At 35.9% G+C, this 16,070-nt stretch overlaps 1 protein-coding gene across 2 annotated transcripts in view; it reads left to right on the plus strand.

Moving 5' to 3' along the window:
* Positions 1 to 16,070, plus strand: part of LOC121387336 (la-related protein 4-like) — a 92,689-nt gene extending 76,619 nt beyond the window's left edge. For both annotated transcript variants that reach the window (XM_041518384.1, XM_041518383.1), the window contains 4 exons: positions 1,021 to 1,113; positions 2,153 to 2,403; positions 4,387 to 4,522; positions 6,013 to 16,070. In XM_041518384.1, the coding sequence (XP_041374318.1) occupies positions 1,021 to 1,113; positions 2,153 to 2,403; positions 4,387 to 4,522; positions 6,013 to 6,396 (864 nt within the window). In that variant the 3' untranslated portion in view covers positions 6,397 to 16,070. The remainder of the gene's footprint in view (positions 1 to 1,020; positions 1,114 to 2,152; positions 2,404 to 4,386; positions 4,523 to 6,012) is intronic.

Consider the following 16,070-nt stretch of genomic DNA (forward strand, 5'->3'; position numbering starts at 1 on the left):
ATTACCTGCCAAATTACATGTTATAAACAAAATTTGTTGTGTTTTCACATTTTTTGCTGTCCTCTTTTGAGGGAAAATTACATGTAAAACTTGTTTGGCTGTAAAGAGCTCTGTACCTTCATTCTTTCTAATTAGGCTTTTTCAGCCCCAACCAGTGCTCAATGACTAGTATATCAAAAGCCATGGTGTGTGCTGCCTGTTGGGGGGTGGGGGGGAGGAAGTATATAAAAGATTGGTTGCTGCTAATAAAAAGCTTGATCTCCTCAAGACTACTTGTCACAATTACCAAATGTTACACCCAGTAACCAATAATTAATGTGCTCTAGTGGTGTCGTTACACAAAAAAAAACCAAAACAACCTTTAACTTAAAACCTTTTTATCTTAAAATTAATGCAATGTGTTAAGATCAAAATAACTTGATATTAGGGATGTCACGATACACTGATGCATCATTGTATCACAATCAGGCTAACGGATTGGTCGAATTCTGCTGTGAAAAGTAAGTTTGGAAAATGGTTTAATGTGTTTTTAATGTGTTTTGGAAAAAGTATGGAAATTAATTTGAAAAAGGTGTATCAAGCCTGATTACTGCACTAAAACGATCTTGGTGTGCTCAGAACAGACAAAAAGCCTGTTGTCAGTGTTCGAGATTAACAGTGTCCCGATATCCCGGGGATACCAGAATTAAATTTTGGATACTAGACTTCAATAACCCAATATCCCACCGAAATACCATATAATACTGCGTTTTTATTTTTCGCTGAAATCGTGAAAGTCGTCATTTACTGGTGAAGTTAAGTAACAGTGTCATCCAAGTTTGTTGTGATGTTATTTATGAATTTCATTTATGTGGGATACTAAATTTTCAGGTGGGATACCAGATTTTGAATTGTTAGTATCCAACTGGGATACTGCCCAAAATTTTTAATCTCGAACGCTGGTTGTGCCCAAATGAGTGACATATAAAGTGAAGTGTGTGTTGCATTATACAATAAAGTGGCTGTGTGTTCTGTTTACAGCGACTAGGTTCTTCTTCCTACTCAGGCCGTGATGGTCGCGAACCACAGTTTGAGCTGGAGTCCAATTCATTCCCTCCCTTGCCTGGATCTTTTGTAAGTAAATGCATGCTGTTCGTTTAGATAACCATAAGGAGTTTTTAGATTGGTGGCTGTTATGTCCATTTGATGTCCACAGTTGCTATATCAAAAGCTGTGGTACGTGCTGTTCTGTCTGTGAAAGTGCCTTTATTTTATTTTGAAATTACATTGTAAACTGAAAACAACCCACCTGGATAAATTAATAGGTTAAGCGAGCTGTATTTTTTTCATCTTTAATGAACATTGAAATTTGTCGTGAGAAATGGAAGAACATTGTACAGTTAATTACTTTGTATTATTTAACATTATTGTTATATTTAACCTTTAGACTACTGGATTAATTTTTAACAAAAACCACGTTGAGTGGGTACAAGTTTATAATTTTTACTCACATATATTCACTTAAATGTTTGATAAATACATGAAATAAAGTTCATATATGAATTGGTAAGTATTATTTTCGTGTCTTTTTTTGTATTTTTTATTATTTTAGATCGGCTAATGGTGATTAAAATTAGGCAAAAAATCGAAAAAGTTGCGTTTACTTACGGGCATTTGTGGCCAGCTGTCCAGTATTTATGTCCATTATTCCCGATAACAGTGGTTTTCTGACCAGAATTTTTTTTTTAAACCCGAACTACGATTCATATTGCAATATTTGGTAATTTTCGTTGTTGGTAAAACGATCAAATTTATTATCAAATTAGCTGTTACAATCAGCTATCGATCCCTGAAAATTACCGCGACGTGCCGCCATTGTTGTCAAGCGAAAATACTTGCCGAAAACCACTTTTTGAACTCAAAATTTCAAGGTATTTTCAATTGAAAAAATCAAAACAAAAACCACCATTTTGAAAAAAAATCTTTTTTCTTTAATTATATTTCCGTTTCCGGTGAGTGTCGTGTGCAAAACGGCGGGAAATATGAATTGGGGAATGCACTGTATACAGTGTACAGTATATCGACTGACGTGACGTCGGGCGAGATATCTCGCCTGCAGTAGTCAGAAGGTTAACATGTATATTACCAATGTGAGTGTTTTTGTTATTTTCAGAACAATGCAACTTGCAATGAGACATTTGAAAGCAAACATTCGGACGTAGTGAAAGGAACTGCAAGACCACAAGTGCGTGATGTCAAGACTGCCGTTCCTGTATCACAACCCCCAGTCTCTTCCCCTGCCCCCGTGGTAACCAGACAACCCTCTCCGCCTGTGATCACAGCCATTGATAGTCCAGAACCCACGGCTGTTGCCGTGACGACTGCTAGTACAACTGTGGTTACAGCAAAACCTGTTCATCAAAAGTAAGTAAATGTTTGCTAGACCAGTGTGTCCCAACTGTATCATAAATTCATACTGCAACATATTTAACAGGCCATGGAGGCTGGTGTCATTTAAATGGTATTCTTCCCCACGGATTTCTGCTCTCCTGGGTGTTAATTTCTGTTCTTAAACCATGTGTTAAGATCAACATTGTATTGTTAAAATACTAAATTACCGTAAATCCCAGTCACACTAGGCCTGCGACCTCTTACGACCACTTGCGACCACAAAACAAATCAGGTGGTCGCAAGTTGATTGCAGATGGTTGTAAAAAGATTCTTTAGTAGTCTTAAATTGCTCTTCACTGATCGCTGATCACGTTTTCGTCATTTTGGTCGCAAGAAGGTTGCAAGTGTTGCACCAAAAACCTCCTTGCGACCAATTGGTCACCAAAATGTCGCCAAGCTTTTTCATAGGTTGGAGATTAGTTGCCAATCAGTAGACCAGTCCCAGATCAGTCGCAAAGTGATTTTCAGACCAGCCTGCGAAGACTGATTGCCTACTGGTCGGCGACCGTGGCACAATGTGACAAACACCAGCAACGAAATCGGCAACCAGTCTGTGACCGATCGCCTACCGCTTGCAACCTGCTTGTGACCATTCGCAGACCACGTGATAGCACCATATAAATACTGTGCTGAGTGTTCTGCAATCATTCATTTGCTGATCGCCGACCAAGACACAAGACCGAGAGAACAAACCAGCCAGAGTACAAATACTACAGCCATGCCACCCAAAGCCATCTCAGAAATGTTAACGATCTATCGGCAACTGATCTGCAATCGAACGGCGATCACTCGTCTACCAGTTGCAAACCAGTCTCCAACCAATCTTCTCTGGTCTTACAAAAATCGGCAACTGGTCGTACGACTGATCGCCGACTGATCCCCAACTGATCAGCAATCAGTCGCCTACCAGTTTTTTGCTTTTGGTCGCAAGAAGGTTGTCGATATTTGTGGGGGTTTTTGGTCGTTAGTTGTTGTAAAATGGTCTTGTGTTGTGTGACTGCGGCTTTAGTTTAAGCTAGTGCGGGGGTGGAGCGTAGCCTAGTGGTAAAGCACTCGCCTGATGCGCTGTGGGTCTAGGATCAATACTCGCTGGGCTATTTCTCATTCCAGCCAGTGCACCATGACTGGTATGTCAAAGGTGGTGGTATGAGCTATCCTGTTTGTGGGATGGTGCATATAAAAGATCCCGTGCTAGTAATGGGAAAATATAGCAGGTTTTCTCTCTAAGACATATGTCAAAATTACTAAATGTTTTCATCCAATGGCTAATGAGCTTTAGTGGTGTCGTTAAGTAAAACACGTTTTTTTTTAGTTTAAGCTGTGTTGGGATGGTAGATTAACATAATTTTCCTTTCTTCTATAGTCTGTCCCACAGGGAATGTCGTTTATCATGCTATTGATTTGTAAATTGCACACAAAAATAGTATTTTTTTAGTTCTTTCCAAAACACTTTTACTTTTCTTATGTCAAACCAAACTGAAATTATTTACAAAAAAACCTTATTTATATATTGAGGGAAACACTATAGACTAATTGTGATGGGTTGCCAAATACCTGACACCTATTAGTTTGTGACTTGAACTGCTGGGGGGTGGTAGGCAGGACGCAGCCTAGTGGTAAAGCACTTGCTCGATGCGCAGTCAGTCTGGGATCAATCACCGTCGGTGGGCCCATTGGGCTATTTCTCATTCCAGCCTGTATATCAAAGGCCGTGGTATGTACTACCCTGTCTGGAATGGTTCATATAAAAGAACGCTTGCTGCTAATCGAAAAGAGTAGCCCATGAAGTGGCGACAGCAAGTTTTCTCTTGATATCTGTGTGGTTCTTAACCATATGTTCGACGCCATATAACCGTAATTAAAATGTGTTGAGGGCATCGTTAAATACAACATTTCTTTCTTTCTCTTGCTGGTGTGTGATTACTGTCCTGAATTAGGATTTAATTCTCATTTCAGATTACATGCAAATAAGGCGACGAGTCCAAGCTCCAGTGCTCCTGATTCAAAACCATCTTCCGAACAACCTCCAGCAACCAAACGGGTGGAGGTTGTGTGTACCAGCCAGTCAAAACCAGCAGTCACTTCCGTACATGTAAATACACTTCCTTGTCACTTTTAAAGTCCCAACCAAATCGTTAACAACTGCGGTCCAACCTTTAATTGCCGTTAGATTTTCTCCACTTTTTGTGGAAAAAACAAAAATCAATGTGCTCTAGTGGTGTCATTAAATAAAATAAAAAAACTTCTTGTTCATAGTTATCTTTTTTTTGTCACTTAGTTAGTCGTAATAGTTGTCTTTTCTTGTTTATAAATAATTGTCAGTCTTTGTAAGTAAATTACAGTAGTAATAGTTGCTTCTGGATGATAAATGTACCAAGTTTTCTTTGTCACCAAATTACCATAGTAATAGTTGGCTTAAATGGCTTGTCACTCCTTTACAAACACCAAGCCCAAAACTCTTTATCTGTATATTTTACAGAACCCCTTAATATTTTAAGCAGTGTATGAAATGTCTACTTCACAGCTGGACTTTTTGGGGTAATTTTCGACACATTACTGAAATTCTCATGTGTTAACCAGGTACTTCATACATGCTTTGAAATATTTAGACATTCTACAGATTGTCTCATTTTATTCATTGCTTGCCACATGTAAATGGTGATTTTGAAAAAGATCTCTTGGCATAGGATATTATATGGCACAGGGCTTCTAGATTATGGTAGCCCCATGCCCGATAGCTTGGAATTATTTTTTTTTAGGTCCAATATTGCAGTTTAGTCTATTTTATAAATATGAATGTCCTGCCCCCACCCCACCTCCCAATGTTAATGTTTTTAATCTCTATCTGCCTCTTTAGGTGACATATCAGATTATTACTATTATTTAGTAAAATTGTATTAACTTAAAGTGAAGTTGGGCTAGTGAATTTTTAAACATGGCTAGTAAATTTTTGAAAGCACTGATCCCATGGCTAGTGGATTTTGTAAAAAAAAAATCTAGAAGCCCTGTGGCATCAGGGATTTATCCAGGTGTCCTGGGCGTACCAAACATGGGCGCTATCTCAAAAGCAAGTGGCACTGAAATTTCCTAAGGGGCCAGAGGTAGCCCAGAGGTACAGTGTTCACTCGATGTGCTGTCGGTGTGGACCCATTGCGCTATTTCTCGTTCCAGCCAGTGCACCACGACTGGTATATCAAAGGCCATAGTATGCCCAGTCTGTGGGATGGTGCATATAAAAGATCCCTTGCTGCTAATCAAAAAGAGTAGCCCATGAAGTGGCGACAGTGGGTTTCCTCTCTCAATATTTGTGTGGTCCATAACTGTATGTCTGACGCCATATAACCGTAAATAAAATGTGTTAGGTGTGTCATTAAATAAAATTCTTTGAAAATTCCCTATTTGATATATAAATGTCTTTGTATATTGCAATAGATTAATTTAACAAAGGTGCATTGCACCATTAACTTTTTATTAAATTGAGCTAATTTTTTCATTCCATCAGACATGGGACCCTGCCAAAAAAATCCTGGATAAATTTCTGAACATTGTAAACTGCAACTAATGCTCCTGTTGTTATTTCAGGAAGAAAAAGTGCCACCCTCTGCTCCCTCAGTACCTCCCGGTGTCAAATTGAGTTACGCCCAAATGGTCCAGAGAAAGAGAGACCCTGATGGCTTTCTAGAGAAGGTCAAGGCCGAAGATGGCATGCCCGAGTCAACACCAACCTCCCCGACATCACAGCAAGCCAATTGTGTTAAATCAGCTAGCACATTGCGAGAGCAGACACAAACTGTAAAAGCCGCGTCGGCAAGTGCTAGACCACCTGTAAAAGAAAGTATCGGCAAAGACTCTGACCCCAAAGAATTGCGTCAACCTCCCAGAGGTCAAAGATCGAAAGAAAATCGCGAAAGACAGAAAATTCGGAGAGATCGTATTGAACGGGACGTTAAAGTGTCCGCCAAATGAGCTAGTCTGTTATATATTGAAACAACTGAAACCAGTATAAAGTAAAGAAATGACAAACACTGAATGGGGTATGGGTTTGGTAAACAACTTGGGTGTGCAGTTTATTAAAAAAGAAACTTTAATTGGAAGGATTTTTTGTTTTCGAAATGGCAAAGCAGATAAGTTTTATATATGATGTGATGGTTCTTACAAAAATTGGCTGCCGCCAAATAACTTGCAAAGCTGAAACAGGTTCGGAAAGAAGAGACGCACTGGAACTGTGGTTGGATTGCCGATAGTTTGTAGTACAACAGCATGTTTTGGGCTGAAGGAAATAGAATAGAATCTTACCGTGACGTAGGCTGGCCTTTGTGATAGGGAGAGAAGATTGTTAAAATTGTTGCTTGAACTAGAGTGCCTGGTTTGCTTCTTTCAGTGGGTCAGAGTAACCATTCGAGATGGGGAGGATGTGAAGCGATCTGATTGGTTGGTTACTGTCAAGTTAACTGCAGTTTGATTGGTTGGTTACTGGAAACAAACCGTTCAATTGGGTGGTTTACAGCAAATCATCCTGTTGGTTGGTTAGTGTGGTCTGCGTGCTTTTTGATTGGTCAAGAAGTTGATGAAAGCCAAACCAAAGTTTACTTGTACAGATTTTAACGAAGTTTGAACTTTTTGTGTTTTCATTTCTATAAGTGCCGCTTGCGAGGAGAGCAGGCAGACATTAAAAGAGAAAGGAATTTCTGTACTGTATTTCTGCATTTTATGTCGTCCGTTTCGTCTTTCTTGGATTGTTCGGGAACTCTTTAGTGTCGGGAGTTGATGCCCTTTATTTTTTTGCTGAGTGTGTGTCTGTCCACTAGGTGGCTGTTATAAACAGATTTAGGAGGAAGTTGGGACTCTACGTGACATAATTATTTTTATGTAGAAATATTTTGTTAAAAAAAAAAAAATGTCAGTGTTGTAAATTTTATTTCATTAATTGTTTTTCTTCTTCAATACAGTAATGTGGTTTTGATATTTTGTGTATATGTTTTAGTTTATGCTTTGTATATTTTTGTATTATTGTGCTAGTTTTTTTTTTAGGTGTTTAGTTTTTTTCATTATGAATCTGTTCTGCTATTGGTGCCAAACTGCTGTTATCTAAATAAGCCCTCGCAATTCGGAAAGCTACCTCTACAAAAAATTCTTAGTCAATTTTGCTTCAGATGAATACATTTTGCCATGGTAATATTTTTTCCAGGAGGTTTGTAGATATAAATACAGGGTAATTATTTATTTGTAAAGCAAACTGTATGACTATTTTGACGAGGTGGGTGGGGGTAGGTGAGACCTGAAAATGTTATCGATCATTAATGAATGGCAGCTTTTCTTTGAGATATATCCACCATTTTAGGGTCATCGAGTCAGTAAAACAAGAGATGGTGTTAGTGGATTTCACAAAAGACAGCTGATGCTGATTGCGAGGGCTAAAATAGACATTTATGGACTCGTAACTCAACTAATTTACAAAAGATGGTTTAGTAATATAAGTCACCAACTACTACTTTTTAAGAAATATATCTGAATGTGGGACAATTTTTTTTATTTGATAAAAGTTTAAAAAATAATAATTTGGCTTTGGTTCTCTGTATCACACTTTTTGGAAGTTACAAGCCATTGATTGAAAATTAATTTTCAAGTTACGAGTTTCTTTGTTTATCTTAACATATTTCTTTTCATAGTTATGGGGGATAAAAACCAAAAGCCATAATAATACATTACTTCTATCTCATTTGTTTCACTTTATATCTGTCTTTTCCATTACTTCAGGTATTAATATTTATGCCTGAATGACATCATAATGTCGTTTATTTCTTGTCCATTCAAACTGTTGTTGTTTATAGAACATACTTCGAATCCAGCACTGTGGACATTCTTGATTTGTTCGATTACACCAGGATATTGTGACGGGCACATGTCCCCATGATTTCTCAAAGCAGCCTATTAAAGTGGAGTGGAAATAATTAAAATTCCGTCAATTGTTAACAGTCGGTGACATAGCTCAAAAATTAACAGCAAACCTGCATCTGTCTTTTGTTTTTTGGTTATTGCTAATAGTGTTTTACTAAGAAGTTTGACAAAGTATGGTAGACTAAACACCTCTGAGTCATTTTCACCATTTTTGGGGCATTTGTTTTTTTTTCAATTTTTAAAGACCTAAAAACTAAATTGAAAAATTGAAAGAAAGAATAATTAATGTGCCTACTTTAATAAATGAATGCAAGATATATAACAGGCGTATTTTATTAATTAATAATTAATTTTCTGAGTGTTTTATGAAGCCAATTTTAGAATTAATTATTGAAAAAGTCTCTTAATTTCGGGCAGCATAGTGCTAGACTATTGAAGCATGATGCTGCGTCGTGCTAAAACTAGCAAGGGAAAACACTAGGTAATATTTTCTGCTCCTGCCTACAAAATCCTCGGAGCCATTTATTCCTGTTAGTGGTGAAATTAATATTTTCTGAAGTATAGAAGCAATGAAAATACTGATTTAGTAACATAAAGATCATGTTTTGTTTCATACCTTTATTGGCTAATTGACCATTGAAACGTTTATTAGTTACTTTTTTCACGTACCAATTTATTTGATGAAAAGTGAGCCATCATTTTGCATTCTGTATCACAATTTATTTGATGAAAAGTGAGCCATCATTTTGCATTCTGTATCACAATTTATTTGATGAAAAGTGAGCCATCATTTTGCATTCTGTATCACAATTGTTTTGTAATATCATATTTTTTTTACATCTCTTTAGCCGAGGAACTTGGGCATTATTTTCAATATGTTTCTCATCTTTTAATAGATATATACTTGTTAAAAGCACTCGGCATATATTCTGAACTGAATTTTTTAAAGATGTCTTCTTAATTCATTAACAATCTCTGAACTGAATTTTTTAAAGATGTCGTCTTAATTCATGAACAATTTTGAAAAGCTGAAATCAGAATGATTAGTCTTCATATCAGAGGAGTTTCAAAATGGCTTCTCGCTTGTTATTACCCATGTGGGCTCAAATATGTGGGGTAACAATTACACAGTGTACACTGATTGGCTAACTTACATTTGGTTTTGGCCGTAATTTTACTTTCATTCACTTAATGTTCCCATTTGGGAGGAGGACCGCTCTATAGTCCGAAGGTTCAATAGTCCAGGGTTAGGTCTATAAACCTTTGGACTACTGAACCTAGGGCTAGGGTTAGTGTTGAACCTTCGGACCACTGAACCTTCAGACTATAGAGCTGTAACCGTAAGCTGTACATTGACAATCTGCAGATACTAATGAAAAATGTTTGGCTGATGTATTTTATAATCGTGAAAATTAAAAGCCTACCATTTCATAAGTAATGACTATTACAATATATAGAAACAAGTTCATTGCATTAAGTCATTGTAGACATTTTGTTGCTAAAAGAATATCATTCTGTTATGATGTTACGATTTATTTCGGCCAGTTATATCGCTTGTATTACAATGGCAACTATGTGCACAGGGATATGTGAAATAATGGCTAATGGAATTGCTATAGACAGCAGAGTGATTTTTATTAAAAATTAATCAGGTTAAGTGAATTGACAATTGGAAATGAATGGAATCACCAACTCCAGACTTTACAAATTACCTGTCCCTTGTTAATCAACTCCTAGCTTGTCAATCTTTAATTATATGCTTTTTGCTTACATAATGTGCAAATTTTTCCTTTCAATAGTCCCATATACAAGACATTTGAATTTCTTATGCATTTCCCATAGGTTTCCGACGTCATTGCTGAATGTAAGAAAGATTCCTGATCTGTTTACGAGACTTCTGATTTGCTAACTTGAATTCTTGACCATTTACAAGGTTCATTTATTGTGCATTTGTGTAAAGAATATCAAAATATCTATTAAGAAGTTGGTATGATATTATGAGTTGTGAAATGTCATCAGTGTTGTGATGGAAAAAAAAAAAAAAAAGAACAAAAAGTATGCCAGTTGCATCTTTAAAAAAAAATGTTTTTTATCCTCATCACTTCTGGTTTCATGTAGTCTGCAGCCTTTAAAAACTTTTGAAGCATTGTTACTTGGTTGTTAACAAAAAAACTCATCAAGGGTTTACCTATCTCTAGATGAGGCAAAGAATAATTTGACGTGATTGGGACATTTAAAATTTTTATTCTAATATAAAGATAAAAAAGATAAAAACTTTATTGCATATAAACATTCCACATACGGAACTGGATGCAAAACATATGCATAAACAAGAAAAAAATGATTAATTGACAGGATGTTAATTATTTAAATCATCTGATAGGATCAGATGTGTGTTTCATAATGTTACAGTTGGATGAGGATGATTTCATATTCAAATTTAATGGACGACTATTAAATTCCATGTCTAGTAAAAAAAACCCAACCCAATTACCGTAATTTTAAACATATCGGTGCAGTGAAAAAAATTGCTTTTGAAGACTTGTTAAAAAATCAGTTTTTATTGTACATTGAGGAATCAGGATATTTGCATTCTCTTATAACAAAGGTTAGAAAAATCATGGCTCAGAAAAGTCAAGGTGTGAAAGGTTACTTAACCTGCAGGGTGCAGGACGACGTCTATTTAGCTCTGTTCATTGAAGGGTTTTTATGGCAGGTTTATAGGTACTACTACAGTCATTAATCTCAAATTTTACATCATGAGTTTTAAAACAAGATTTAAAAAAACTATAAATGTTTTTGTACTAAGGATGTGTTAGGCAAGGTATTTGATTCTGCAATTTTTATTATTTTTAAATGGAATCAAGAAATATTTTTTTTTTTTTTTTTTATTATGCGAAGCTATTACAGTGGGATGTTAAGAAACCATGCAAATGTTTTATAATTGGATTCAAGAAATGGAGAATTGCAAACGGATGTTGGATGGTAATCTTTAAAAAAAAGAAAAAAAAAGGAATAACAGAAATGTGTGTGCCTGCCTGTCTGTCTGTCTGTCTTTGTGTTTTTGTTTGTTTACAGGATTTGGAAAACAGCAAAAACATGCCAAATTGTTTAAAAGTTGTACTAATAGAATTTGGAACCTAAACCAGTATCTGAAAGCAGGAATTGAGAGAGGAAATGTAAAACATTGGACTGTAATGTAACTGCCCTGACCGTTTCCTAACAACTGCAGTTTACAGTATGGACACACGGTCTCGACCATTTGCCATTTCATATTGTGTTGACTGTATATACCGTTACTTGGAAGGGGCTGAGCTAGTGTTATTGTTTGTATGTTTGTGTATATATACATATATATTATAACCTTCCGCAATTGTTTTGTTACTCGCTGGGTTTGTCCATAATTGATGCAGCAGAATTTATCCTAAATAACATTGTCATGTTTCTGGTTACGGTTTTCTAATTTTGAACCATTTTTACCTGTTTGTTTTTTTTGTTTTCTTCCAATTTAAGAAATTATTACTGAACTTGAAAATGTCTTAATTTATGTACAAGATATGTTTTGTTTGTTCTGCAGCAAGGTGTCTTTGTTTGTTCTGCAGCAAGGTGTCTGGTTAGTGTATGTACAACTTCGGTCACGTGGTCAGTAGAAATGGGTACAGCCCAACTGTTGCCACTTTAACAGTTATTGTCTGGGGTGTTTTCCCAGACTTCAGAGTTCCTTACATCTATCCTTTATCGGCAAGATTCCAGTTGTCCGTTACCAAACAGGAATTTATGCTGAATTTTGCAAATATATTTCATAATAAATTTGTCCCATTTTTTTATTTATTTTAAACATTACAAATGAATGTATTACTGTAAGCTTTTTTATTGTTGCAGTTTGATGAAGAAATATCTTAATTTACTACATATTTGCAAAGACAATTTGTGGTATTTGCTAATGGTATTAAGGTCTCTTAGGGGTTGGTGTGTGTGTGGGGGGGGGGGGGGAGAGGGGGGTATTAATCATTTTAAAATGTAAATTGAATGAGAATACTGCCTATCAATCACAGCATAAAACAATAACCCCTGCCCCCTTCCCTACAAAAAAACAAAAAAAAAAAAAGAAGCTGTATTTGCAGAAATTAGATGAAGCATTTGTTCATGCATATAACAATCACATTATGTTACATCATCATCCTAACATGTGCATCATACAAAACGAATACAATTAGTTGAGTTGCATACAGAATGCACGTATGTGAAATAATGTTATCTATAGTCCATCACAGTCTCCATGAACATTGTCTTCTGTAAATAATTTCAATTTGATTTGTCTTACGGAAAAACGTAAAGTGTTTTGGAAATAACAAAAAAAAACCCACACTATTTTTGTGTTCAATTTAGGAAGCAGTAAGAAAGAAAGAAATAACTTGTGGTACATAAAATAGTAAGAAAACGATGTCTCTTTGTTGGAAGGACTAGTTCAGTCTGATGAGCAACATTGGTGAAAACAGTTGGGCTGTTCCGGTTGTTACAGTAGCATACACGAGATATCAATCGATACACTTGCTACATGCTTTACACTTGAAACACAATCCTAATGGTGGCACGAGGTTTTCATTCTCCTCTTAAAATGCAGAATTCAAACATGGAAGTCTGCATCCAGAGTCCATACCTATTCTGTGGTAATTGGTTGATGTGCTTGGATATCATGGCTTGTTTTATTTTGTGTTACCATTTCAAACATTGCATGTGCTCAAATGTTCATCAGCAGCTAACTTATTCATGTTGTCTATAATTGCATTATGCTATGTTAACTTTATCATTATTATTACATACCAGGACTATTGTGTTTTTCTTCTTTCTCACTTTTTTTTTTTTTTTTCATTTTTAAAAAATTTGTTTTGGTATGTTAGACAGATTGTCATGTTAGGGGTATTGTAATCAGATGATATACATGTGTACATAACTATATAAAATAAGACTATATTATATATAAATATAAATATATATATTACACTGATGTTTATCGATTTAAATTTTGAGTTGAATTATTGGTTGTTTCATGGTGAATTCCGTGAAATCTCATGCAAACTGAAATGTATTCCAGTCAATTCTGCTCCTCATTCTTCTGTCTCATGCTGTCCGGTCACCCCTAATTTTAAAATTGGACTGGCCAGCCATATCAATCTGGTCTAGTGCCAAGGCAATGTGTATGGGGTGAAATTAATTACTTGGCAAAATGTGATAACTTTTTTTGACAGATGAGGTGTATGAAATTATTCTGGACATGTTTGCTGTTGGTTGGTGTTTCCTAGGCAATACAGTTGACAGCTTGACAGTTCAAGAAATTTATTTTTTTGTTGAAGTATGAAATGATGTAACTATAGAAAGGTTGTGTAATTTTTCTGGTGTTGTGACAGTTTTATAACCTGCTTGTTTGTCATTAACAGGTTCTGTTACTTTCAGTGCTTTACAGTGTTCAAATATGACAAGCTGGTAGGAGTTTGATTCAAATGATGCAATTTGGCAGTTGTTTTCTTGGCTAGGTAATTAAAATATTGCACTGGTTATAATTTCATGACACTAGTGAAAATATCTTAGATGTGATTGATGTGGAAATGGCATGTTTTGACAAATGTGTTGCCTGGGAGAGCACCTTCCACCAGTTTAGATGTCTTGACAACCAAAACCTTCACTCCATAATTCTAGATTTGTATTTGTGTACAGTGCTGTATAAAGTGTTAAATTGGACAGTGTTAATGTATGGAATTGATGCTGTGTTTTTTCTTTTCACCCAGACCATATGACACCACAGGATAGTACACACTGTTTAAACGAATAAATTCTTGGCAGCCTGGATTTAGATTCTAATTTAGTATTGAAGCTGGACAGTGGTTTCAATCCAGACTCGAAGTATAGGCTACAAATCTGTGTTCATGTAACTTGAGTTTAGACTTTGAGCTAAAATTGAGTCGGGTACCATTGAGTCGCACAGAATGAATGCAATTTATGTCCCGATTTTAAGTGTGATTCTAGTACAGGCCCAAAATCAAGTCTCGAGCTTAAAACAGTGTCATATTTGTTTCAAATTGAATGGTTCTGTTGAAGACCTATGTCCATGACTTTTGTTTCAAAGCCCTTTGTTGAAAGACAAAAGCCAACAAACCTTGTTGGGGCCAAGAAAAGACACCAAGAAAGAATTGGTTAGCAACAATAATGAAGATGAAAGTACCCAAAACATTTTATTGACACAAAGATGGTACTTTTCTTTCCTTTTTTTGTTTGTTTTAGGCAGGGTGTCGCATTTTGTGGGGTCATGTGGTTTGGTTATGAATAGTGTGTGTGTATATGGGTATGTCCCGAGTATCGGTTTGGTTTATTGATTGATTTCAGGATTTGTTTTATTGAATACTGCTAACAGTTACTGTGGAATAATATTATGTTGATAATTCTGGATCACTTGTACCAAGTGTGAACAAATCCTGTTGAAGAAATTTTTGCCAGAATGCACAATACAGAATGTATAGTTAACGTTCTAGCGTAGCATCAGTGCAGGTAGCCATTTGCACAGATTTCCCTTTAACTTGTGTGTATTATTGTCAAGTATTACTCTAGTGGGGGTGACGTCTACGACTGTATTGGTAGTTTGACACTTAACTATATTGGGATGCACCCCAAGTTCTGCTAGGTAACGTTTGCGAACTATTTGACTGGTTCCTAACAGACATTTATCGTGAAGCACATAAACCAGTCTGCTTGGTCTGGCTGTTTCATGTTTCTAGGAGTTATTATCGAGTCCAATCCCATCCCCAGTCCCCAGCCCATTTCACTGGATCACATAAAATGTAAGCATCCAAATTTGTTGTCTGAAATAAAAGTACTTGAAACAACAAAAGGAACGTTACTCATGTCATTTGAAGGGAAGACACTTTGTGGTCGTTTCAAGGGAAGTCACTCTGTCATTGCGTGATAGATGTGCTTCATTTCTCATAATTATAAAATCTTAAAATTGTATCTTATTTATCAGTTTATCTTATTATTGACCTGATCTCAGGATGGCTTTTATTGCCTATTCACTGGTCGACAAATCAAATCACCTGCCACAATATTAAAAAGAAATTACTCTAGTTTGTGTGTGTGTGTGTACACACATACATGTATACCAACTTTGTCAATAATTATATGCAAATTTAAAGGGAAATGTGCAAATGGCCTAGCAGGTACTTTTGCAAGAGTAGATGACTAACCGCTAGCATTGTTGCCGTAGTAAAATTCTAGTCTCTCTAGCATGAAGCTACTATTGTAGTGCAAATCCTGTACATAGTGTTAACACTGAATCAGTCTGTTACATTTGTTCATCTCTACAGTGTCACTGGTATGCTACAGTGTCACTGGTATGCTTCATTCGGTTTCAGTCATCTCGTAATTAACCCTTTTACTGCTGAAATTCTCAAATTATGAAACCTCAAATTAGAGTAAAGGGTGGAACATTGTTTAAAGGTTCTTGATGCATTATTTTGTTCAGATGTTGACAGTGGGACAAGAAAGCATTGTTCTGGAGATTTCCACATGCTGTTTGAAGTAAAACTTGCATATCAATGTCTGTTCTTTAGAAATCATGATAAATGAAACTTGGGTGGGGACAATATTCAGAATATTGCTAAAATTATGACTACTATTAATTTTTAATTGCAGAAATATAATATATGTAATGATTTGACAAAATTATGAAATAAATGTTCATGTTAATGGGA

The sequence above is a fragment of the Gigantopelta aegis genome, chromosome 13 (assembly GCF_016097555.1).
Source record: "Gigantopelta aegis isolate Gae_Host chromosome 13, Gae_host_genome, whole genome shotgun sequence".
NCBI lineage: Eukaryota > Metazoa > Mollusca > Gastropoda > Neomphalida > Peltospiridae > Gigantopelta > Gigantopelta aegis.